Source organism: Ahaetulla prasina, chromosome 3 (genome assembly GCF_028640845.1).
Source record: "Ahaetulla prasina isolate Xishuangbanna chromosome 3, ASM2864084v1, whole genome shotgun sequence".
NCBI lineage: Eukaryota > Metazoa > Chordata > Lepidosauria > Squamata > Colubridae > Ahaetulla > Ahaetulla prasina.
This window is the reverse complement of record NC_080541.1, coordinates 119,107,467-119,135,398: the sequence shown is the minus strand read 5'-3', so window position 1 is coordinate 119,135,398 and position 27,932 is coordinate 119,107,467. Positions and strand designations below refer to the sequence as shown.

At 37.2% G+C, this 27,932-nt stretch overlaps 1 protein-coding gene across 7 annotated transcripts in view; it reads left to right on the top strand.

Moving 5' to 3' along the window:
* The first annotated feature begins 18,665 nt into the window (after positions 1-18,665).
* RXRG (retinoid X receptor gamma) overlaps positions 18,666-27,932 on the top strand; it is a 45,788-nt gene continuing 36,521 nt past the window's right edge. For 2 of the 7 annotated variants that reach the window (XM_058177367.1, XM_058177366.1), the window contains exons 1-2: positions 18,666-18,983; positions 23,163-23,413. In XM_058177367.1, the coding sequence (XP_058033350.1) occupies positions 18,887-18,983; positions 23,163-23,413 (348 nt within the window). In that variant the 5' untranslated portion in view covers positions 18,666-18,886. Of the gene's footprint in view, positions 18,984-23,162; positions 23,414-23,569; positions 23,740-25,144; positions 25,237-27,932 lie in introns of those variants that run through there. The other 5 variants (XM_058177372.1, XM_058177371.1, XM_058177369.1 and 2 more) reach the window with 5 other exon arrangements.

The following is a 27,932-nucleotide window of genomic DNA, read 5'->3' as shown; positions in this document are numbered from 1 at the left end:
CGCTGCTCTAAGTGTTTTCTAATTTCTCTTCATACTTTGACATTTTGACTACTTTGAAAAATCAGATAAAATCTTATTTTTTTCAGATTTTCTAGCTTCAAATGATACAGTGCTTAATAAAGTAATCATACTTGCTCCATTCACACAACTCATTAGGCTAAAATTGGTTGCTTAGCTTGCTATTAAAAAGAAACCGTATGAGTGAATATACATCTCTGTTTGCAACCATGTCTACATAGCTGTTAGAGAACTGAGCTTCTTTTAAAAAGTTTTTCTAAAGCTAAAAGAAAGGATAAAGGGGGACACAAATCTTTACCAGAAGTTGGACATCAACTTGAAAAAAATACAAAGGGGAGGACAGATCACAAGCTGAATCCAGCCTATGGAAAACAAATTATCCTATAATTCTTGCTATGGGAATTTGAGGTTTTAAAAAATGTTTATATCTTCACTCAGCTAGCCAGAAATATGGAAAGGCAATGTCATCAAATAGAATGCACAGTTCTAGTGACTATATACAAAGACATAGACATGCCTGTGCTATTTTCTTAGGAACAATATGGTCATGGTTCATTGCTACTTTCTCCTGAGAAGTTCTTTCAACTCTCCTGACAGGTAGTCAATCCTGGGTTTTCCTAGCAGGTCCTCCACCAACTTCTTTTGTCCCCCCCTTTTTTTTTTTGAGATCAGTGGGGGCAGACTCTCCTGCTTGTGGGTAGGACCAGGACAAAAAAAGGGAGAACCACTTTAACTGAAACGTAAATTACAATTTAGTTTTCAACTAATTGACTTGATATCTTATTTATCTTATTGATCTCTGTGGCTTTAATAGTCTTCTGCCACATTCTTGCATGGAGCAGTGGAAGGAGCAGTGCAGTGGCTGAGTGTAGTCTTGCAACTTGATTCCTACTTATATTTAACTGTACATACCACCTCTGCAGAAGGTCCCTGCAGTGACAACCCTATTTTTGGATGGAATAACTATAATTTCTTAAATTGTTGCTCGTTACTTCCCCATTGTAGATTAAGGGGAAACTATTAGAGCTTTGTAAATATGTAAGTCTTTCAGAAACAGTTGGGTTATCGTGGAAGGTATTGTCTTCTCACATTGTAGAATATACTTTTGAAATGTGCTAACTTCCCTATCCCCATTAAAAGTGTCATTTTTGAAACCAATGTTGTTTGGCATATGAATGCTTTTAACAATGGCATAGCCATAATTGGAAACCAGAGGCTGTTGCTGTAGAAATAAAACTAGAGTCTCTGAGTCAAATCAGAAAATGAGTTTTATGAAACAAGCCAGGATTGGGAGTGGGGGTGGGATTGTTGAACTAACTTCCAAATCAAGCAAGCTTTTTATTTCTTATTTAAGTAGTCAGTCTATGGACCATTCATTTGCAGAATACAAATAATGCTCGCATCAAGTGTAGCATCTCTTCAGCCTCAAAGGAATTTGAATTATGAGCAAATTGCCTCTTGAACTTTTCTATCCTGTCAGTGGGTGGAAAAATTGGGAAAGAAGAAAATATACACCAACTTTCCCCCATTAAGTTTTATTTTTGCTTGTTTATTTCTTTCACTACCATGCCTATACCTAGCCAATATTTTTCATTTTCAGTAATGCTTTGAACCTGGCATATTTCTAAGGCATTGGATGGGAAGGGGGTAAATGATGACCCCCATAAATATTCTAGAAAGTGGATTTTATTCCTTAAAAAAGGGAAAGCAATCCAAAATTTGTTGTACACCATCCAACATTATTTGCAAAATATTCTACATATGAATACTTCATCTTTATTCCAAAAATCAGAAGGAATGGAAGATAAAAAATTACAAAATTGATCAAAATATTGTTATATTTCAGGATTTACTTATTTTCCAAGTTTTGCAAGGCAATTCACTGATACAAATTTAATCAAATGTATATATTATCAATGTGCATAATCAAAGAAATGTGCACAAAATGTATATTAGAAAACATTTTATTCTGTATCATATAGATAGATAGATAGATAGATAGATAGATAGATAGATAGATAGATATAGATATAGATATAGATTGTATATTTCAGAACAATATTTTATATTAGAAAAGATATTTGAAAAAATGTTGGTATATAGAATATGTAATATTAACTGATGTATGATGTATAGATTGGTGAAAGTAGAGTTCACAATGCATTTTGGCTTATTCACTTAACCTGCATGATAAATCAGAGAACTCCAGGATTAAAACTGGGTGCTTCCTCCAGAATTCCCAACAAAATGTATGGGAGCACTCATGGAAAGTTCTTATTTGCCTCTCATTCATTACAATTCCTTGGGGGAGGGAGGTTGGCACCAACCTTGGGCTTAGAGTTTAAGCTGCCCCTGTTCTGTGCTCATACCAGCTTGACTCTAAAATAGATTAAGAAAATCCTGTCTGAACTTAAGACACTCTGGCAATAACCTGCAAAATGTTCTGAACTACTGGTATGTACTCTCACATACCGGTAGTAACCTTTCCCCCACACCCCCTCTTATTTCCTTGGTTCTTCTAACTCCTCCCCTATATCATAAAAGAAGAAACCCATTTTCTTTCAGGTTGGGTTCTGGGTACAAACTTGATGGATAGGGTTTCTTTGGGTTCTTCTAATGTTAGCCCTGAATGAGCATGTTCAAAAATACTATATGTTACAATAAAATTCTAACAGGATGCTTGTCCAGAATCTGCCAGTGTGTGTGTTTGTGTGTTTGTATGTGTGTAAAAATTATTAGAAGCCAGCCATGGCAATATGACTAAAGCCAGATCCTTTTAATAGCGTCATATCAGGGGTGAAATGCTGCCGGTTCGGACCGGATCACCTGATCCGGTAGCGATGGCGGCGGGTGGTTTGGAGAACCGGTAGCAAAAATCCCTGCCCCCACTTCCCCCCCGCATGCCCAGCTGAGCCGTGTGATCATCAGAGGCTTTTTTTACTTTTAAAAGCATTTTTTCTTTGGCCGAAAAAATGCTTTTAAAAGTAAAAAAAAAAAGCCTCTGATGATCGTGTGGCTCAGCTAGGACTGTCAGAACCTTTACAAAGCATTTTTTCTACAACCTCTTCAGCTGAAGAGGCTGTTTTTTAAAAAAAAGCTTTTAAAAGACTCCTCTGGCGATCCCAGCTGAGTTGCCTGATCATCACAGGCTTTTAAAAGCATTTTTTACAAGGAAAAATGCTTTTAAAAGTAAAAAAAAGTTGGCCACACCCACCCAGTCATATAAACCCCCCCTCCCCACCAAGCCATGCCCACAGAATTGGTAGTAATAAATTTTACACTTCACCCCTGCGTCATATGCATGTTCAAAGGATCAGGGTGTCAGTCATGTTCCCATGATTGCCATCGTGATATTTTTATATCCCTCCTTTCCCCATAGTGCCACTGGACACAAGCTTTAAATAAAAGAACAACTCATGACAAAAAAAGAGAGAACTATTTAACATATAATCAAAATTGTCTCTGTTTGGAGCCCTTGCTGTAGTCAAAGCCTTTTTTTTCTTCTCAGGGCAGAACTTGCTAATTTTTTATGTTTTTCACCTATACTTCACAATCCAAAATACTCCCAACTCTCAACAGTTATGTACTTTTTCTATTTCAGAACTTCCTACCTTTTTCCAGTTGTGACAGTGAGATAGACCAATTCTTTGATTGGTCCCAGTGATCATCTCTCATTAGTCTGGTCTTTTTAATATTCTCCAAATCGAAAAGAAAATTTAAATTTTTAGAAATTAAAAATTTAGAAAAGAATTGCAGAAATTAAAGTATATTCACCATTTTTATATGTACACTGCCCAGAGTGCCTCTTGAGGAAGATGGATGGTTTCTAAATTTGATAATTAACAAACAAACAAACAAACAAATAATCTATGAATGTGACTTTTAATTTCTTAAAAAATACATCCTCTGACTCATAATGACAAAACGTATATTGACACAATCTATGCTGCCCTTGTGGCCTTTAGTATGGAAACGTTTTCATGTCACCAATTGGAGGATTTCCTGGTTTCTTTTTCCTCCCACCTAGGCAGGAAAAACAGCCTTCAAGTACTCTCTAATGTGGCACAAGAAAAGATTTGAGACTTTGGCTGCTACTTCCACTTATATCTTCTTCCCTTCCTATATCCCAGCATCTAAGCAGTTAGAAGGAAGGCTGGGTGGACAGACAGTCACACATCTTCAGTCATACCACAGGAGTATTAATCTCATGGGGGCGGCAGAGAAGACCCATCAGTCTGGACACATTTTGCATAGACATGAAGAGAGCTATTTCCTGCATCAATTTATATGTCTCTTACTCTTTGCAAGTTATGAATGATGAATACTTTTTATATTTTTGTTTCAAAGGAGTATCTGTCTCCCAGAAGATTTTCTTTAGCAGCAAGCAACATATACTTAAATCGCTGCCAAAAACCATGATATTTTTTTCAAATAATATCTTCATCTATACATTTTAAGGACTTTAAGCTAGAAGGTTCTAGCTATCCTATGGAAGAGATACCATAGGCCCAATACTCTTCAACATCTTCATAAATGATTTAGATGAAGGGATTGAAGGGGGAATTCATCAAATTTGCAGATGACACCAGGAACAGCCAACACTCCAGAAGATAGGCTCCAGATCCAGAAAGATCTTGACAAACTTGAACACTGGTTCCTATCTAGCAAAATGAAATTCAGTGGTGAGAAAAGTAAGGTATTACACTTAGGCAATAAAAACCAATTGCATAGGTGCAGAATAAATGAAATCTTAAGTGGAATAATAAGTGGAATAGTAACTGCAAGAGGAATCTAGGAGTCCTAGTGGTCTTATGTAAATATGACCCTGCAGTGGGCTGCAGCTGCCAAAAAAGCCAACACAGTCCTAGGCTGCATTAACAGAGGGATAGAATCAAGATCATGTGAAGTGTTAATACCACTTTTTAATGCCTTGGTAAGACCACATTTGGAATATTGCATCAGGGTTTGGTCACCACAATATAAAAAAGATGTTGGGACTCTGAAAAAGAGTACAGAGAAGAGCAACAAAGATGATTACAGAACTAGAGGCTAAAACATATGAGGAACAGTTGCAGGAATTGTATATGTTTAGTCTAGTAAAAAGAAGGACATGATAGCAGTGTTGCAATATTTGAGGGGATGCCACAAAGAAGAGGAGGGTCAACCTATTCTCCAAAGCACATGAAGGTAGGATAATAATAGAATAGAATAGAATAGAATAGAATAGAATAGAATAGAATAGAATAGAATAGAATAGAATAGAATAGAATTTTTTATGGGCCAAGTGTGATTGGACACACAAGGAATTTGACTTGGTACATATGCTCTCAGTGTACATAAAAGAAAAGATACCTTCATCAAGGTACAACACTTACAACAATTAATGATAGTCATAGGGTACAAATTTAACACTTAATGATACAACACTTAATGATAGTCATAGGCTACAATTAAGCAATCAGGAAACAATCAATTAGAGTATAAATCGTAAGGATATAGGCAACAAAGTTACAGTCATAAGTGGAAGGGGATGGGTGATGGGAACGATGAGAAGATTGTAAATATTTTCACAGACCTCTTATTGATTCATGCAGTATACAGCTCCTTAATGGAAGGCAGGTTGGTAGCAATTGTTTTTTCTGCAGTTCTAATTATCCTCTGAAGTCTGTGTCTCTCTTGTTGGGTTGCAGAACCAAATCAGACAGTTATAGAGGTGCAGATGACAGACTCAATAATTCCTCTGTAGAACTGGATCAGCAGCTCCTTGGGCAGTTTGTGCTTTCTGAATTGGCTCAGAAAGAACATTCTTTGTTGTCCTTTTTTAATGATGTTTTTGATGTTAGCTGTCCATTTTAGATCTTGAGATATGGTAGAACCTAGAAATTTGAAGGTCTCTACTGTTGATACTGTGTTGTCTAGTATTAGTGGAAGTATGGAAGGGTTTCTCCTAAAGTCTACCACCATTTCTACAATTTTGAGTGTGTTCAGTTCCAGATTGTTCCGGTCACACCATGAAGCTAGTCATTCAACCTCCCATCTGTATGTGGATTCATCATTGTCTTGAATGAGACCGATCACTGTTGTGTCATCTGTGAACTTCAGTAATTTAACAGATGGATCATTAGAGATGCAGTCATTGGTATACAGAGAGAAGAGACGTGGGAAGAGCACACAGCCTTGGGGGGGCCCCTGTGCTAATTGTACAGGTATCTGGTGTGATTCTGCTTAGCTTCACCTGCTGCTTCCTGTTTGTTAGGAAGCTTGTGGTCCACTTACAAGTTTGTTCAGGTACCTGTAGCTGGTTTAGCTTAATTAGAAGAGTGTCTGGAATGATGGTGTTGAATGCTGAGCTAAAGTCTACAAAGAAGACCTTGCGTAGGTCTTTGGAGATTCAAGATGTTGTAGGATGTAGTGCAGCGCCATATTAACAGCATCATCTGTTGATCTATTTGCTCAGTATGCAAATTGCAAGGGGTCTAACAGCAGATCCGTGACGATTTTCAAGTGGGACAGCACTAGCCTTTCAAAGATTTTCATGAATACAGATGTTAGAGCAACTGGTCTGTAATCATTCAGTTCCTTGATGGTGGGCTTCTTCGGCACTGGGATGATAGTAGAGCGTTTGAAGCAAGAAGGAACATAGCACATCTCTAGTGATTTATTGAAGATATGGGTGAAGATGGGGACCAACTGGTCAGCATAGACTTTTAAGCAAGAAGGAGTTATCTTGTCTGGGCCTAGAGCTTTTCCTGGCTTTTATCTGTTAAATAGGTCTTGCACTTCCTTTTCTGTGATCACTAGGGGTTGTGAACCCAATGGGATGGGGTCAGTTGTAGGAGGCTTGGTCTGTTGTTGGTATGTCTAAGATGGGGGTTGTCAGTGGTGGGTTTCAGCAGGTTCTGACCAGTTCTGGAGAACTGGTAGCGGAAATTTTGAGTAGTTTGGAGAACCGTTAGTAAAAATTCTGAGTGGCCCCAGCCCCATCTATTCTCTGCCTCCCAAGTCTCAGCTGATCGGCAGGGAATGGGGATTTTGCAGTAACCTTCACCTGGAGTGGGGAGGGAATGGATATTTTACAGTATCCTTCCCCTGGAGTGGGGAGGGGATGTATATTTTACAGTATCCTTCCACTGCCACATCTACCAAGCCACGCCCACCAAGCCATGCCACACCCACCAAGCCACGGCCACAGAACCGGTAGTAAAAAATTTTGAAACCCACCACTAGGGGTTGTGGAGATAGGTGGCTGTAGTTTCCTTTCAAACCTGCAGTAAAACACATTCAGGTCATCTGCCAGTTGTTGATTTCCTTTAGCCTGGGAAGGAGGTTTGCCGTAGCCGGTGATATTTTTAGTTTTCCACATGTTTGCTGGTTCATTTGTTGAGAACTGATTTTTTTAGCTTTTCAGAGTGGCTTCTTTTTGCCGCTCTGATCTCCCTTGTTAATACATTTCTGGCCTGATTGTACAGCATTTTATCACCTTTTCTGTAGGCTTCCTCTTTGGAACAACGTAGCTGCTTAAGTTTAGCTGTGAACCAAGGTTTGTTGTTACTGTATATTCGCAAGTTCCTTGTCGATACACATAGGTCTTCACAGAAGCTGACATATGATGTTAACAGTATCTGTGAGTTCATCCAGGTCTGCAGAAGTATCTTCAAAAATATTCCAATCAGTGCAGTCAAAGCAGGCCTGTAGCTTTAATTTTGCTTCCTCAGTCCAGGTCTTCATTGATTTAATTTTTGGTTTTGTGGTTTTAAGTCTTTGCCTGTAATCAGGTACAAGGTGAATCATTCAATGATCAGAGTGTCCTGCAGCTGCTCATGGTAAAGACCGATAAACATCTTTTAGTGTTGTGTAGCAATGGTCTAAAGTATTCTTGCCTCTAGCAGGACAATTGACATGCTGAAAGTATTTTGGTAGCTCTTTCCTTAAATTTGCCTTGTTTAGATCTCCCAAAATAATGGCCAGTGAATTGGGGTATTTGGCGTCAGCCTCCATAATTTGGTCAGCTAGAATTCGTAATGCGTTGTTTACACAGGCTTGTGGTGGGACATAAACAGCAATTAGAAGAAATGAGGAAAATTCACACGGCAAATAGTTTGCAGTTGATAATTAATGTCTCTAGGCCTTCATCACAGAATTTGTATAGTCTAGTTAAATCCTGACACCAGCTGTTGTTGATATATAAGCATTAGCTTCCTCCCTTCTTTTTACCAGATGTTTCTGTAATTCTGTCTGATCGTTCAATCTGAAACCCTGGGACATGCAGGCTGCTAGCTTCAATTGATTCATTTAACCAGGTTTCAGAGAAGCATAGGACTGCTGAATTGTGAAAATCAGAATTGTATCTGTTTAAGAGGAGTATTTCATCCATCTTATTAGCAAGTGAACATACATTGGTTAGGAAAATTGAAGGCAGAGGAGTTTTATTTCTCTTATTTCTTAGCTTGATTAGAATCTCCACCCGTTTACCTCTCCTTCTCCGCTTCCGCTGTTTGGTTTTTTTGGTAATCCATGGCTCCAGGGAAAATGTTTCTTCCTGTTTTAGAATCTCCTCCATGTTTGTAAAGATGGGGGGGGGGAGTGAGATTACAGAAAGCTGCTCCTTAAAGAAACGTTGCTTAATTTTTAGCAGATGGTCTCGTGAGTAAGAAATCCATAGTGAGTCACAGAGAATAATTAAAAATAAAGAAACCATTAAAGAACATTTCACCGAGGCAGCCTTTGGCGGTGCCATCTTGGATACTTGGATACTTCTATACTTGGATACTAAGAAGCAATGAATGAAAACTAATCAAGGAGAGAAGTAACTTATTTATTTATTTATTTATTTATTTATTAAATTTTTATACCGCCCTTCTCCCGAAGGACTCAGGGCGGTGTACAGCCAGAATAAAAACAAAGATGTATACAATTTAAAACAACATTTAAAAAGAGCAAATTTTAAAGGCTGATTATTAAAATTTAAATTAAAAAGTTAAAAATATTAAAAAACCCAATTAAAATACATCACTAATTATGCCAGTCCCGCTTTAATGAATAACTTAGAACTAAGGAGAAATTTCCTAACAGTGAGAACCAGTGGAATGGCTTTTCTCCAGAAGTTATGTGTGCTCCATTAGTGGAGGTTTTTAACAAGAGATTGGAAAGCCATTTGTCTGAAAGGGTTCAGGGTCTCCTGCTTTGGTGGAAGGTTAGACTGGAGGACCTCTGGTGTCTCTTTCAACTCTATTATTCCGTTCCGTTATTCTTTCTATGATCACGTGTATCCATTTCATCAAGCCCAAAGAAAATCCAGAAAGATATAGGAACTCTTGTAATGAGCAGGGGGTTGGACTCCAAGGTCCCTTTCAACCCTAATAATCTATGTACTATGTTCTAACCTCATTTGCATGATTTGTATCATACATCACACTCTGAAGTACAAGCCAGCCAACTTCATTCTGCTTAATATGCTGTGCAAAGCAGACTTTTTTTATATTTTCCAAATGGTGACTGCAGTTAATGAAACACTGGTCAGCTTCTTCTTATTCAACTATCCCTTGCAGAAATGAGGGAAATTTTAGTCTCTCTTCCTCCACTTTCATCTAAGCAGGAATATCAGAAAGAGAAGTTCGTCTTAAACCCAATTACAGAATGTAAAAATACAATTTAATACTCTTTGTTTTTCCAAAACCTTTGCACTGATTTCCTTCTTGGTTAGTTCCTCAGCTTTCCTTTTCTTGCACTGCTTCAAATTTTGATAGTAAAATCTAGAATGCAGCTAGCTTCTTAGGAATCTGCTTCTTCTCTCTTTTGTGCTAATGTACGGTATTAGAAAAGGTGCTTTTATTTTATTTATTTACTTTTATCCCATCTTTATTATTTTTATAAATAATTCAAGGGAGCAAACATAACTAATATTCCTTCCTCCTCCTATTTTCCCCATAAAAAGTGAGCGAGTTGGGCTAAGAGACTGTTCCAAAGCCACCCAGTTGGCTTTCAAGTCTAAGGTGGGACTAGAACTGATGGCCCTATTCATTTTTTATATTTTTATGAAATTATGAATAATATAGTACAATATTATGAATATTAATGTGAAAAACTGTGCAATTTATTTATGAAATGTTAATCATAAATAAATCATAAATAGTTCTCCAAATTATCACTGAAAAAAAACTAGCATATTCTCCTAACAGCAGAAATTAAATGACTAATTGAAATGCGCTTGCTGACTGGAACATGTTACTGTAGGGTGCTGTCTGGACTTCCTCCTCAATCTTGCTTTGCCTTAATATCTCTTGGTGGCCTGGGCTGGGAAATTTTCCTTTCCCATGCCTGAAGGAGTCTCACCCAGCCTGTGACCTGTTCTGAAAACCAAGAAGTGGAGGCTCCTTTTCAGAGATCTCACTGGGCTACTTCTCCTCTTTTCAGGAACGTTTGCCTCATGCTTTTCCATTACGTGCTTCTTCATGACCTTTCCTCTCTGGCAAGGAAGAGAGGGCAGAGCACATAGACTCTGATTCTTCTGCTCACACAAAAGATGGAATTGTTGGCAGTCTGCGGCTCAGAGATCATCGAATTGACTCAACTTTCCCTGCCTGAGCTCTGAATGTGTTTTCTTCCTCAGGATACATCTCAGCATTACAGTGGTTCTCTTTTCCCCAGCTCCCCCACTTTCACGCTATTTGGGGGGAAAAGTGCATTGTTCAACCAGAGGTTGAAACTGAATGAATGTGCCGGCAGCCTCTTGAATAACTCCGATCATATTCGGAACAAATCTCTCACACAGTAATGCTGGAAAACAAAGGATTCTAAGTGAGCCAAATACACTGAATGAAGAACATGGATGAAACAGGGAATCCCACAAAGTCTGTTACTTTTCCTTCTGCTCCACTGCATGAATGTCAAGAAGTTGGCACAGAATGCAGCTACAAACAGTACAAATATTTTTTGAGGCAAAAATCAAAGTGGGATGATGGGGAGCGGGGAGATGGTCTTAAATGATTCTTTGCATCTCAATTAACTGTTTTTCAGCAGCAGCAGCTGGGCAGCCTCCATTCTTTCCCTTAGAAGCATAATGATCAACTATAATAAGGCATTCAAATATTTTTCAATAAATTGATTAAATGAAATAGTGTCATATTCAGATCTTTTGGAGCCTGGGGGCATTACCAATATTAGCAGTACATGAGATAAGTTATGTTCTTTGATATTGCCACACACAAACAAATTACAGAAATACTCTCCTATCATTGCTTGCAAATGAGTGATAAAAATGAGCCAGCATTATTATAATTGATATTATAATTGAAACGTTAGTGCCTATGTTCTGCATCCAAAATTTCAAAGTTCCCAATAGCTCCAACTGAAAACATCTCAAGCAAAAGTTAGGTCAGCTTTTTTACTCTGAGTTGCTAACCTTTTCATTTTGCATATTTCTTGCATAAAAGGTGATTAAATTCCAATCTATCACTTGCTGGACTCACACTGCTTCTGCTAACATTGAGGATGATACTGTGGAATAACCTTTGTGTCTGGAGTACATGCTCAGAAGAAGTTAAATCAATGTGGTATTTCTCAATTTCCATGCATAATTTGGTTCCATTTATGATGTGGATATTTTCAACATGACCTTGTCATAGATATTAGATATTTTTAAACAAGTGGAGGAAATAATTATTTCTGAGCAAATTCTCTGCAGTACAAATGCTGTACCTTTTTTGTCTGAAAGTGCATGCTCTTAATTAAGCCATCATAATCTGGTGCCAATATTAGCTAGCTGCCCACAGAACAGTGCCACTGGACTTTTATGGCTCTTGACTAATTATGTGGGTAAACATTAAGGAAAGGGGAATTCATAAAAGACAAATGTAATTATGGAAACTGAACATAGTGTTATTGTAATCTCAAGAAGAGAATGGTGAGTATCAATCTATCATCTCTATCATCCATCCATCTATCTATCTATCTATCTATCTATCTATCTATCTATCTATCTATCTATCTATCTATCTATCTATCTATCATCTGTCATTTAATTTGAAAGAAGGAAGGAAAGGGTTACAATCCTAATTATTAGGACTCATATTAAGATTCATATATTTTGTTATTGTTGTTCAGTCACGAAGTCATGCATGACTCTCTGCAACTCTATGGATCACAGCATGTCAGCCCCCCCATACCCTCCCATCCTCCACTGTCTCCTGGAATCTGCCCACTGTGTTGACGACACTACCTAACATTTTATCTGTGGCCATCCCCTTTTCCTTTTGCATTCAAACTTTACCAACATCAGGATCTTTTCCAATGAGTTCTCTCTTCTCATCTGGTGACCAAAGTATTTGAACTTCAGCTTCAGTATTTGTCCTTCTAAAGAACAGTCAATGTTCTTTGGTGATCAGCCTTCCTTATGGTCCAACTCTCACAACCATTTATTACTATTGGGAAAACCATTGCTTTAACTATACAGACCTTTGTCAGTAAAGTTTTGTGTCTGCTTTTTAATATGTATCTACGTTTGCCATACCTTTCCTCCCAAGGAACAAGTGTCTTTTATTTCATGGCTGCAGTCACTATCTAGAGTGATCTCAGAGCCCAAGAAAAGCCTCAAGAAAGAGTGTAGAGAAGAGCAACAAAGACGACTAGGGGTTTGACGACCAAAACATATGGAAAACAGTTACAGGGATTGGGTATATCTAATGTAGTGAAAATAAGGACTAGGGATGACAGGATAGCAGTGTTCCAATATCTAAGGGGCTGCCACAAAGAAGAGGGGGTCAACCTATTTCCTAAAGCACCTGAAAGCTGGACAAAAAGCAATGGATGGAAACTAATCAAAGAGAGCACCAACCTGGAACTAAGGAAAAATTACCTAATAGTGAGAACAATTAACTAGTGAAATGGCTTGCCTTCAGAAGTTGTGTGTGTTACATCACTGGAGATCTTTAAGAAGAGATTGGATATACATTTGTCAGAGATTATATAGCTTTTCCTGCTTGAGCAGGAGGTTGGACTAGAATACCTCCAACTCTGTTATTCTGTATTCTGTAAAATAAAACCTGTCACTGCTTCCATTCCCCCCCCCCCACCCTTCTGTTTGCCAGGAAGTGATGGGACTGGATGCCATGATTTTAGTGTTTTAATCTTAAATTTCAAGCCAAGTTTTGCATTCTTTCACCCTCATCTTTATGTGATTGTTAAGATAATAATGTGAGTCCTAAAATGAATCCTAACATTATTATGACTCACTGTAGAGCTTCAGCAGTCCTAGGCAGTAAAAATTTTGCTAACACAAATAAACAAAACAATTAAGCTGCCTTTCCCCCACCACCTCTGTGTCAGAAGTGACTGATAATTTTCAAGGAAAAAAAGGCAGCTGTACCTACAATAAAGTACATCTGTTGAAGAGTTTTAAATAGGTCTAAGATGACTCAGTGACGCTACTCATTAATGTTCAGTCTCATTAAGGTCTTAGCATTATAACTAAAGATCTCTTGAGGTTTAAATACCCTGTAAATTGGCTTGCTTTCTGGGGACAGATTGCTCTGGAAGTGCATTTTCTAAGGTAGGAAATGTTTATCTCTCTAGCATGTTATTTTATTTACATACTTATACCTGAGAGTTTTGTTCTAAACTACGATGAGTAAAATAGGAAGAGCTCTATAAGATATGATTCAGCAGATGGGTATTCAGAGAGAAGTATATTCTGCATGTGTTCTAAGGATGTCATGGTTTAACATATCATTCTTGGTAATTGAATTAGTTGCTTAGGTTTCTGGGGTTAATTTCATTAATGTTCCCAGCAGGTACATCTTTAATACCCACATTCTAAGTGTGTTAAGCGGAAGGAAAAAGCAGACTCCTCTGAAATCAAACTGTGTGAAAGCAGACATATAAATCCTAGACTGCATCTACTATCGTACTTATATTTTGTTTCTGTGCTTTCGCAACAAATTCAGTGGCACAAACAAGTAGCATACTATCACTTTCCTTTAAATGTTGCTCTTCTAAATAATCAAGGACATATTATTTCAAAACAGGTATTTAATATATCCTTTTACCAGTGTCAGCTATGGGCCTGCTGGGCAACAGAATTGTGGGGGAGGGATGGACTATCAGGAAATCTAGGGCCATAGGCTGAAAGGGAAATCAAAAATATCCTGAAAGAAATCTTACAAAATCTTAAAGAGTAGCTTAGAGAACTTAAAATCAAAATCTTACAAAATCTTAAAGAGTAGCTTAAAGAAAAGAAGGATGTGGGAAGACATGATAAAAATATTTAACTTCTTTTTAACTTTTGTTATTTCAGGTTTAATATTTAATTTTAGTAATGATAAAATGGTCCAATCAGGCTCAGCAGGTTTAAAAAAAAATCATAAAATAAAATGCAGTACTTTAGGGAAATCACAAGATGGTGTTGGTTTGCTAGTAAAGGTAAAGGTAAAGGTAAAGGTTCCCCTCGCACATACGTGCTAGTCGTTGCCGACTCTAGGGGGCGGTGCTCATCTTTGTTTCAAAGCCGAAGAGCCAGCGCTGTCCAAAGACATCTCTATGGTCATGTGGCCAGCATGACTCAATGCCAAAGGCACACGGAACGCTGTTACCTTCCCACCAAGGTGGTCCCTATTTTTTCTACTTGCATTTTTACGTGCTTTCGAAACTGCTAGGTTGGCAGAAGGCTGGTTTGTTACAAATATCTAAATTCCAGGCAGAGTCTTTCTACAAAACAGACTGGAGAAGGTTCAAAACATAATTACAGAAATTAAGAGCTTTGTAGAGAGGACAGTAAATCGTCTTTAACATAGTTGAGGTTTGCTACAAGGCTGACTTAAAACCCAATTTTCTATTTGTAAATACCAATAGACAGAATCAGATTTAACCTAGCATCTAACCTAGATAGAATAGACATTCCTTGCTTGACTTGGTTATCTATTTCTTCAAAGGTAATGCTACCTGAATAAGTTTATCAATATATTGATATTGATTTAAAAAATGAACATAAAAACCCTGGACACCAACAGATATACATACATACATACATACATACATACATACATACATACATACATACATACATATATATATATATATATATATATATATATATATATATATATATATATATATATACACACACACACACACACATATATATACATATATACATACATACATACATACATACATACACACATACACATACATACACATATATGTATATATATATAAACTATTTCCCCAAAATTATGACAAAGGATCTTGTGTTCCCTGTTCTGTTCATTGTGCTTTTCTTTGGCAACTCTCATGGCCACAGAGAGGTGGGACAATTCTAGTAATGTGATTCCAGCAATACATCATCTTCTAAAAAAATTCTTTAACATTATAATTTAGTGTAAATTTTAAACCTTTAGTCCACATATTCTTCCATTGTTCAAGCACTGTATTATATCCAAAGTTCCTTATCCACTGAATCATGCAGTCCTTTACATATTCATTTTCCAAATTCAAATTCAATAACAATTTATAGAAATATGTTCATCACGACCATACAGTAGGATTTCCAATTCTTTTTTAAAAGGGTCAAACCCATAACTCTTTTTAATCTAATTTAAATCTTTCTTTCAATTGTAAATATGTAAACCAATTGCAGACATCCTTCTGATTCTAACTCCTCCTTAGACTTGAGGATAGGAACACTAAAATTAAAAGATATTATTTGACCATAAGTCCAGCAGTCCAGCTTCGCCACCATTTGTTTTCTACAAAAAGCTTCCTTGGACAACACCCAAAGAGGCATCTTCATAGAAAACCTGATAAGTTGACAAGTATTTAACACCAAACAAGTTGTCAGGAATGTATAAAGGCACTTCAGATGAACGTTGGAAATGCAAATGTAAAGAAGAGACTTTTTATCATTTATGGTGGACATGTGATAAAGCAAAGAAATTTTGGGGTAGGATTCATATCCTAATATAGAAGATTCTTAAAGTGAATATAAAGGTGATGGTCGAATGGCTGCAAACACTGATGAAGTTAGCAGAGATGGCTAAATTGACTGCTTTGATTAAAGAAAAAAAAAACACATCTACTTTTGTTTCTATTTGGAAACCGCTTCTGGAGCTTCAGGTGGAAAAAAAAATGAATCTTTGATTTTGGGTTTTACCGATAAGATAGGTTTGTTGTTATAGAAATGGCTAGTTTATATTATTATGTAAAAGTTAAAAGTTGAAGTTTGATATTATTATCTTATTCTACTGACCAAAGGGAGTCAGAAGTCAATGCCTTTTCTTTCTTTTTCCCTTTTCTACACTTTTCCTTCCCTTTTTCCTTCCCTATTTATCCTATTATTTGCTTTTGTACTTTTGTATTTTACATTATAAACTAATTAATTAATTAATTAATTAAATAAATAAATATCTGACCCCAGCTACTCAACTAAAGCAAGAAGATACCTATATTGGGCAGCAGAAGTAGAACAATAGCAAAGAATAGAATAGAATAGAATTTTATTGGCCAAGTGTGATTGGACACACAAGGAATTTGTCTTGGTGCATATGCTCTCAGTGTACATAAAAGAAAAGATACGTTCATCAAGGTACAACATTTACAACACAATTGATGATCAATATATCAATATAAATCATAAGGATTGCCAGCAACAAGTTATAGTCATACAGTCATAAGTGGAAAGAGATTGGTGATGGGAACTATGAAACGATTAATTTCATAGTTTCATAAGGGGAAGGGCCTTCTCTGTGGGGGCTCCCACCCTCTGGAACGAACTCCCCCCAGGACTCCGTCAACTTCCAGATCTTCGAACCTTCCGTCGCGAGCTCAAGACTCATTTATTCATCTGTGCAGGACTGGCTTAGACTTTTAAATTTAGAGGGGTTTTAAATTGATTTTAATATTTATATTTCTATTTTTAATAATTGGTATTATTAATTATTGGCATTAGAATAAGTCTTTTAATGATTATTTTAATTTGTATATTGATGTTTTTTATATGCCTGTAAACCGCCCTGAGTCCTTTGGGAGATAGGGCGGTATATAAGTTTAAATAATAAATAAATAAATAAATAAATAATAGTAGTGCAGATTCAGTAAATAGTCTGACAGTGTTGAGGGAATTATTTGTTTAGCAGAGTGATGGCCTTCGGGAAAAAACTGTTCTTGTGTCTAGTTGTTCTGGTGTGCAGTGCTCTATAGCGTCGTTTTGAGGGTAGGAGTTGAAACAGTTTATGTCCAGGATGCGAGGGATCTGCAAATATTTTCACGGCCCTCTTCTTGATTCGTGCAGTATACAGGTCCTCAATGGAAGGCAAGTTGGTAGCAATTATTTTTTCTGCAGTTCTAATTATCCTCTGAAGTCTGTGTTTTTCTTGTTGGGTTGCAGAACCGAACCAGACAGTTATAGAGGTGCAAATGACAGACTCAATAATTCCTCTGTAGAATTGGATCAGCAGCTCCTTGGGCAGTTTGAGCTTACTGAGTTGGCGCAGAAAGAACATTCTTTGTTGTCCTTTTTTAATGATGTTTTTGATGTTAGCTGTCCATTTGAGATCTTGCGATATGATAGAACCCAGAAATTTGAAGGTTTCTACTGTTGATACTGTGTTGTCAAGTATTGTGAGAGGTGGAAGTATGGAAGGGTTTTTCCTAAAGTCTACCACCATTTCTACGGTTTTGAGTGTGTTCAGTTCCAGATTGTTTTGGTTGCACCACAAGGCTAGTCGTTCGACCTCTCGTCTATATGCGGATTCGTCATTGTCTCGAATGAGACCAATCACTGTTGTATCCATTTATATTGAAATTGTAAACCACTCTTGTGTTTTACCAAAGAAACCACATGGATAAACAAGGTAAAGTGATTGATGATACAGTGCCATATGCTAGGTTCCTCAGGTTGCATGGTACTTGACATGTTTTGCAAGTTCTAGGTTAAGGTAAAGTGGAAGAAGAGACTAACCAGTTTGCATGATATAGTCTTGAACATATTTTCACCATTTTCAAGGAAAACACCAGCAATCACTTTGAAGTCCTAACCTGATTTTAGTGGCAATGAGTGCACTGTTGAGAGACAAGGTTGGAGACAAATCAACCTGAAGAAGGTCTAAGTGATTGCTAAGAATTAACACCAACTTGAAGGTACCTAATTAATCAACAAATTCAACAGGTCTGCCACTTCTAAGCATGCAGATGCAAATTGCAATGGAAAGGGTTTCCTGTTAATTGCAGTTCTGTTTTGTTATCAGACAGAGAAGTCCATCTATCCAATTATGGCAATGTCAAAATAAAGTCTCAATCTTACATTTAAAAAACTTATTGGATAATTGATAATATTATCTAATTTGTATCTCACAGAGATCAACAAAGAAATAGCTATTTATAACTTTAGCTATATGTCATTATTACTTACTCCACAAAGCACTGAACATTTCTGAAAACAAACACTCTGAATAATATCCAACCCACTCTTATTCCCCCAGCTTTTGATTTGAGACTATACCAGTAAAGCGATACACTGATTGGTCTTCTCACTAATGAATTCAACTACCAGAATACCATAAAGCAAGAATCCAGCTCTCTGTGAGGGAGATTTTAAGTTTGCTGCAAGCAAAGAGAAGAAGGGAGGGAGGGAGGGAAAAGCAGCTCCAATTGTTTCTAACCAGCCAGCCAGCCAGCAGCTGCTGTCGCTGTCTTGTGGTTAAGGAAGATTTGCTTGCACATAATTTCTTCTCCACTTGAGGAGGCTGCTCTACCCTGGAATTGCTGGAAACTGCTGTCTTTGGGTCACGTTTGATCATGAGAAGAAAACATTTTTAAGGATTCTTGAAACTGGAGGCACTATTACTGTTCCAGTGAGGTGATGGATTGAAGATTAAACATGTACCGGGATCATCCACACTTCATGAAGTTTCACACAGACTTTGTGAGTAAGTACTTCATGCGCAGTTCTGGATTTCAGGTTTTCAACACAAATAGTAAGTTAGGTGCTTGTTTGCAGATGAACACTAGGTGGGAGGATGGGAACAGGCACTGAATTAATGTTCATGTTGAGAAAACGAAAATGATGTTCCTACATCTACCAAGCTACTTTCTTATATGGAAGATGCTCCTTCATCATTATATTACTAGAGCTCAGGGGATGGCCTTTTTTAAAAAAAGTTAATGCATAACCCTTCGTTTAGTTAGCTCATTGTGAGTTTATCTTTCAAATTTCAGTTGAATTATGATTCATGAGTTTAAAATCCCATATGAATTCTGTCAAATAGTTGCCAGAAATGCATAAATGAAAGTCATTGCTTGATTATATTTTATCTCATCCAAACTCTTGTAAGACTGTTTTCAGCATTTATAGTGTCTATAGTTGATTACTGATAAATCGGTGCCTCATATTTTATAGGATGCACCCTTCTCTATTTCTCTATCTCAGATGCACACACATCAGAAGAAAAGATCTTAATTATATCTGCAAGGGTTTCATTCACTTTTATAGGTCAGAATTCAGTCTTATGATCTTGAAGTAGGGTAGCCACATAATGGTATAACTCCTCAGTAAACTTAACAAGATAGGATAATGGGCTGTATGTGTATGTAACTTGCTTGCCTCAAAAAACAACCATCAGTTTAACCATTGTATAGTGTGAGAGGTCGAAATTAACACCTGAACTATTGGACTGAGATATCGAAGATCTGCATTTATATATCTTTATATTTAGATCCAAAGTTGGATCTAAAATGTTAGCTTAATAATTGTGGGGCTTGGACTGTGGTCTCCACTATGTCACTCTCCCCTTCTTCCTCAAAAATGGAAGACGCATTGACAACATGCAGTTAACAGGGACAACAAAAATAAAATGACATTGTCACTTCTTAATTTTATGAGGGTCCAGTATGGAGATAGCTAGATTGGTGGCAGATCTGCATATTTCATAACATGTAACTAATTCTTAAGTAGCTATCTTGACTCTGTCTTATTCATCTTCAGACTATCAACCTGAAATGTTACAATAAGGGAGTGTTAATTACCATTTCTAATGATTGTTTTCCACATTACAAAAGTTATATAAAATTATACCAGTACTATGGTATTTTTCAGTGGTGAACATTGGGAGCTTTGTGAGGCAAAGCATGGTTTTTGAAATGATTGTACTAAATATTGTAATGAGTAACTGATAGCTAGGAGAAACAGTTTCACCTGATAACTTCTGAAAGAAATTGACTCAGACTGATATGATGCTAATCACAATAGATAATCTAATTAGAGATTGGAGTATTTAAAAAGGATTACTATTGATGTTCGAGTCTAAAAGGCAGAAACTATCTACCATTTTAGGGCCCTCCCCATTCCTTCTAATGACGGTTACTTCAATTGTTGCAATTAGTTTTGGTCTATATATTTAAACATAGTTCCAATTTTTCCATTGACCTTCATTGTTAGAACTTGGAGTTCATTTTTCTATTTTCAGCTAGGAGAGTAATGTCATCAGCACAATACAGGGACAGATTACAAAGCTTCATGTCACTCCTTTGCCCACCTGGAGTTAGTCTGTTTTGTGAACATTCTGCCCATGACTTCAGACCTGTGCTTAGGTGTCACATAAGGAGAATGAGATGTTATGGGATTCTTATTTTACTATGAACATTTCCACAGCTTTATATGATCAAGACCTTTTGAAATCAATGAAGTACATATTGACTTATTTGGGGCACATTTTGGCTTTTTCAGTTATCCTGCTTGCATCAGCAATGATGCCCCTCTGTTCCTTGGCTTTTTTTAAAACCAAATTGATCATCTGGGACCTTCCCTGAAAACAGTTTGCTATTGCTGTCATCATGGCTGCAGTTTCTACTTGTTTATTTTGTGTATTGTTTTAATTGTATAATTGTAAGTTTGGATGTGTTGGGTGGTTATAGGAAGGAAGGAAGGAAGGAAGGAGTATTGCAATGCCAAACTGAGTAGGTTCTCAGCCTGCTTGCTTGGTCTGGGCCACCTCTGTAGAGTTCCTGACAGCTGCAGAACCAAGCGAGCATTATTGCCCCTTTGGCATCTTCATGAGGAAAGGGAAAAGCTGAAGAGATGCTGCTATCCCTGAGCCACAGTATAAACCACTTGTGCTAAAGAACATGTGAAGTGTTAATACCACTTTATAATGCCTTGGTAAGGCCACACTTGGAATATTGCATTCAGTTTTGGTCACCACGATGTAAAAAAGATGTTGAGACTCTAGAAAGAGTGCAGAGAAGAGCAACAAAGATGATTGGGGACTGGAGGCTAGAACAGTTGCAGGAACTCAGTATGTCTACTTTAATGAAAAGAAGGACTAGGGGAGACATGATAGCAGTGTTCCAATATCTCAGGGGTTGCCATAAAGAAGAGGGAGTCAAACTATTCTCCAAAGCACCTGAGGGTAGAACAAGAAGCAATGGTGGAAACTAATCAAGAAGAGAAGCAACTTAGAACTAAGGAGAAATTTCCTGACAGAACAATTAATCAGTGGAACAACTTGCCTGCAGAAGTTGTGAATGCTCCAACACTGGAAATTTTTAAGAAAATGTTGGATAAACCTTTGTCTGAAATGGTGTAGGGTTTCCTGCCTGGACAGGGGGTTGGACTAGAAGACCTCCAAGGTCCCTTCCAACTCTGTTATTATTATTATTATAAACACCACATTCTGGCAATGGCAGACAGCTGTGAAGTCTCTCTTCTTCCTTACAGAGTTAGTCTGAATGGTAATCTTAACCCCTTAGACATTTGAAAACTGTACAAGGGCCATACAAAGTTTTATCAACTTCAAAGAATAAAAATCACTTTGCAATTCCCATAATTTGAAATCTTAGATACAGAATGTTTCCGCAGGTATTTACATGAAATAATAACAAAAGAAATACAAAAACAGTGGCTGACCATGCCTTCGGTGTTTATATATCAGTGCTCGTGAAAAGCAGGCATATATGGGTGCAAATCTATGTGTGCAGATATGTTTGTATGTTTGTGCATTCATGCATGTTGTACAAGTCTCCTTTACATAATTCTTAGTTGTTGTTGCTTACATGGAAGAGTTTCATGTAGACGTCAAGCATGACTGTCAACATATGTTAGTGTTAGGGTACACTCCCTTCTTTAGTAAAAGCCACACTACATTAAGGACAACTAAGAAATTATTTGGAGGGTTTGTTTTCTGATATCCTAAAGAACATAGAAAGGGTTAATTCACTGTATCTTAACATGAAACAGTGCACAATTGTTTCATCAAATTTATCCCCCAAAAGCTGCTTAACAGAAAGGTTAGACTTGGCCTGCTTCTTTTCCTGATGAATAGACACAAGTCAAATTGGGCACCTTCATCTCTTTCTGCCCTATTAATCTATTGTAGGAATTGTTCCTTTGATTGTGTTTTTACCTGAGATAAGAGTCAAATCTGATTTAAAGGAAATATGTATAAGAAAAGATACGAAATGCTCAGCTTGCTAAATCACATTAAAAACATTTGTCAGAGTCAATGGAGTCTGGGCAGGTTTAATTCTGCACATGGAAAGACTATGTTCTATGTTCTAAGTCTTCATCTGTTTATCCCTCTCTCTTAAGTTCTTTCAGTAAGTATGAGCAGCAGAAGATATAACCACCATACTTTCCCTGGGAGTCTAACTCTTTAGTACAGTACTAAATGGAATGTACATAGCACAGAAGGCTCACTTTAAAAAAAGTTTTATTGGGTCAGCAAAGAAGATACTATATCATTCAGCTTAATTCAGAAAACATGTAATCTGTCTTCCCATATGTTGCCTGTGCTGTTGTTTTCTTTAAAGGTGGAACATTTCTTGAGAATTTCCCTTGGGAAATCTTGGCTGAAAAGCATAAAAAGAACACTTACTTGCCCATGAGTTGGAATGCCATTAGAACCAGAAAGCTGGGAACAGCAGGATCTGTGTCATTCTGTAGGTTTCTTGCCTCTAAACCTGTCTTTTTAAAATATTGGTAAATAATCAAAATTGACAAAGATGACAGAAGTCTCCAGCATCCTGTTTTTCCCCAAAAGGAAACTAAACCCTGTATTTCTTCTCATGAACTTCTCCCTACTAAGGAACGAGAGAACATTTGATATGGAAAATATGCTCTTGTCTTCCCTGTGAGTTACCCTTTTTCTTTTTTCTTTCAGGTTTCCCAGTTCATTCCAGGTCTGTACCTGGAAATCTGTCACCAAACGGGAACTCTGTTATAAACAGCAAATCCAACCATCTGGAAGCATCTCTTGATGCATCAGAAATTCTGTCCATCCCCATGAACTCCATAGGGTCTGGCAGTACAACAGGCTGTCCGCTTAGGAGAATCACGAGCCCCATTGCGTCCCATGCTGTTCCTTTAACTTCTCCACCAGACATGAGTTTTGCTGTGCATACCAGCCCACAGGTAGGCACCAACTCTCATCATTTGTGTTTAGTATAATAAAATCGGTATTTTCATTATTTCATGTCCTCAACATAATTTTAATCCATGTGTTGAGTTCTTTCTATCTATGATTTCTTTTTCTAAAATAAAGATTTAAATGTTCTTTTTCTGTTCTAGATTCAAGCCTGCCTTGTGCTTATATTTCTTCAGGTTACATCAATAAAAAGTTATGCAGTCTGGAAACAAAGAATAGCAACAGCAGTTAAAGAAGCTTTATAGGTTTATACTGGAATACAGATTCTGTCCCTTTCTTACTCATTATTTACCAAGGCTCTTAATTTTTAAAGGTATTTCTTTCACAGGTGTTGAATGACAAAAAATAACTAGGGATACAGATGCTTTTCAGGATGGGGACTGATGGTTAAGATCACAAGTTGTGATACTCTCAATTATGCTAAATGGATGTTTCCTGATCCTGACTTGCCATGGGGGAACAATGTCTAGTTAAACAGGTAGTCCTCAAATTATGACCACAACTGAGCCCAAAATTTAGGTTGCTAATCAAGGCAGTTCTTAAGTGAGTTATGTCCCATTTTATGACATTTTTTGCCATAGCTGTTAACTGCAGTTGTTAAATGAATCATGTAGTTGTTAAGCAAATCTAGCTTCCCTATTGATAGAATTGACAATCCAGTCAATTCTATGTAACTGCTTCGGCCACTGGAGACCAGATTCTTCCTGTCCTTTAGGCTACCTGAAGTTCCCCTAGCTTTAAAGCCTGAGGTGGCATCTAATCTTTTATGGGATTCCATGTAGCAATATGTTAATAGTCGCTTTGTAGAACAATTTGGTTGAAGAGCAATAAAGTCTAGAGTGGGGGGCATAATATAGAGTATAGAGTGGGCCAAATCAGTGTCCATCCATTCTTGCATCCTTCTGCTGAAAATTGCCTTTTAGTGGTTCTAGGGAATATGTTTTCTAAAGGGTAATTGATTTCTCAACATTTTGTGAAATAAAAAAGAGGAGAAATGATAAGTAGGAAAAGAGTGGAACTGCTCTCTAACTATCCTCACTCAAAGATTTTATTTTTTGAAATTCTCTTTTGCATGTTATAGGCACACAGTTAATTAATTTACTTATTTATTTCTCTAGATTAATTTATATGCTACCTTGTCTTATGTAGCTCACAGTAAAATTACTTTTATCTCAATAGAGATTCAGCTAAACTAATATTGGTTGATTAATCAACTAGTAGTAAAGCCAAGTAACAGGCCTAGCCTTTACTATTAGTTGATTAATCATCATGACTGCTGTTTGTACTTATTTATTTTGTAGATGTTTTTATTGTTTTAATGTTTTTAAAATTATTTAAATTGTTTTATAATTCTAAGCCACCTAGAGTTACTTGGTTGAGTTGGGCAGCTACAGAAATGAATGAATGAATAAATAAATAAATGTAGACTGAGCACTTCTGACTTATGGAACATTTATTTTTGTCTTCTGAACGTAAGTCCCCAAATAACCCCTTCCCCTGCCCACCCAACCTGAGGAAGAAAACAGTAAAAATTGTAAATGTGAATATAAAAATATATATTCACCAATGATGCAATGCAAATCTTGTAGTGTGTAATCAAATGGCTGGTGATCATTCAACCACAGGCAGAAAATGAATGAGGTTTTTTTTTAAGGGAAAAGAAAAAGAAAAGTTAAAAGTACACTATGATAAGTCAATATATTTTTATTTTCATTCAGTTTCAGAAACCTGATGAATTAAAATGCAGCTTGCTAAATGGAACTTATCTCCACAGAACTCTTCTGACAAAAATCAAGAGCCCTTCCCTGGGGTAATTCTTTCTAGCACTGATATAACTTATTTTTATGCTGTTTTGATAGCCCAGCAAGTTCATATTCATTTTTCTTGCTCCGCTTCTTCCCAGTGCTGAATCACTTGTGTGTGGAGGATACTCAAACAAAAACAACTCTGTTTACCAAATTTAGGTCCTCCTAGTTGTCATGAAATGGCTTTCAGAACAAGGTTGTAATGCCAAGCTGTCGTGTTGAGTAGTTCAAAGAAGTGTGCCACATTTGCTTTCCTGCTAATGGGATCAGGCAGCTGGTCCTAAGGGATTAGCAAGCAGCCAGCTAATGGATTTGGATTCAAGCTGCTGTCCCAAATGTCATACATCATTGAACTTAGCATGCAGGAATCAGGCTGCAAATATTTTTTTAAGGAAAACCTAACACCCTCTATATTAGAATTTTGAAATACAACCAGTGGTAAATTGCTTCTGGTTCGCCCCAGATTGGACAAACAGGTAGCGGCAGTGGGAGGCTCCGCCCACCTGCCGAGACGCTTCTGCACGTGTACAGAAGCATCGCACGTGCACACACGAACAAACCGGGAGCAAACTAAATTGAAACCCACTACTGAATACAACATAAGAGAAATGCCAGAAACAAAATTGAGCCTCCTCCTCTTTCTTTTTCAAAGTATTAAAATGCATTCTAGAATCAGTGCAAAAAAGAAAGCAGGAGTCCACAATCAACTAAAATGGATTAAGTTAATAGCTATTTAAATTTTTCTATCTCTGCTCTTGATTCTCTTTTTCTCTCTTTCAAGGAAAAAAGTCTCCTCTTTAAGGAAGAATAATTTACAAATTTACAGTCATGTTATTATATTGATCTTTTGCAACAATGTTTAAAGATGCTTCAATGGCTTTCTCCTTGTTGCCACAGAGTAGTTCTGTATCTCTGTAGTTCTGTATCTCATCTGCTATATATAGGGCACCAGATGCTCTCAGGAAACACACTACCATAGTTTCAACACCCAAGCCTTCAAAACTATTTGGGGAATAATAAATACCACTTTTATTTTACCGGTGAAAGAATCACTGCCCTGCTCCATACTGCCTTTGGACTTGGAGAAGGAAACTACTACAAAGCTGTGAAGCTACCTTTTCTCTTCAAAGACCTCCTGGAGGTACAGGGGGCTGCAAAGGGTTCCTGCAAAGAAGAAAATGGATTGCTTAAATAAAGTCCAGCCTTTTAAAGAAAGGCTAGTTTGTTATAATTTGTTGTAATTTCAAGTATAAGACAGCTGAGTAGGAATAAATCAGCTCAGCCAATGTTGTGAAATCATAGAGGTCCAATGCTGCTTTCTAAGAAATTCTTTATATGAAAGGGCCTTAATTCAGTTACAATTTTAAAAACATATCCAGAAGAAGCTGCCAGTCAGGGATGGATTATACTGAGTGTCTTCTGGGATGGAGGAAAGGTAGAGCTCTTCCTCCTATGCTCACAGCAAATAGAATCAGTCCACAAGGAGCTACTACTGGCCTTCTCGCTGCCAGAGACCCTGAGGGAAGGTATGGAATGCATGTTCTCACTAGTGGTGCTGCTCTGCCATCTCCTGGTCTCCTCCACTTTTCTGCCATCAGTCAGACTGGAAACCAAGTTATCTTGCTTAATTAATATAAAGAATAAATCTCTGTTTCCATGTCAGAAGCATAGTAGTTTTCCCTCAACCCTATCTTTTTTTTAAAAAAAATATTTTATTTAAAAGAAACACATAGAAAAGAGTGTGGTAACCAATCTACACTGTTTCACCACTGTTGCTAGGGAAGTATGGACAGGGTATAGAACATACCATACTCACCTATAGAAGGGAACAGCCAGAGGACTGTGGCTGCTGCCGCCCAGCCTCAGTGATCAGGAAATTCCAATTCTAAGGGAAGACTAATGATATCCCTTGCAGTGGGATGACTTATACCAATCAGGATAAAAATACTTCGGAAGGGAAACTGCTGATAAAATTCCATGTTTTCATCTCTTGATTAGATTTTGGGATATTTTTGTATTTAAAAGAATTACAATTAAATTGTGAAGGCACCCTATCAAAACAGTCTACAGTCTGTATTCATGGAAGCTTCTCCAAAAAGATCCAACCTAGAAGAAAGGAGAAATTTTCTGACAGCAAGAACAGTTAACCAATGGAATAGTTTGCCCCCCTCCCCTAAAGTTGTTGGTGGTCCATCACTGGAGGTTTTAAAAATTAGACTGTAAAAACTTTTGACTGGGATAGTACAAGGCTCCCAACTTGAGCAGGGGATTGGGCTAGAAGACCTCTGAGATCTCTTCCTACCCTATGATTTTATGTTCTAAATTGTGTGTTTACCATCTTTGAAGATTTGTAATCCTAGGCAGGTCCAGCACTGCTTTCACTACTACATTCTGTGCCATTTGAAGCTTCATCTAAATATGACTAAATGTCATTTCTATGCATTTCTAAAATATGTTTCATTCTGTAATACACAATTTTAAAAAATTCTTTGGTACATTTGTTCATGTTAAAAATCAGAAAAATGGAACTCTGGAAATTAATTATATACAGACTTGCACATCATCCTAGGAATGCAGATTGGGTAAATTCATAGCAGAATTCATCGTAACCAAATTCCATAAATCTGAATAATTTTTTGAGTTATATTTGTTTTTATGGCCACCCCTTGCTGCTCTAGGCAATGTTAAGCAGACTATGGCA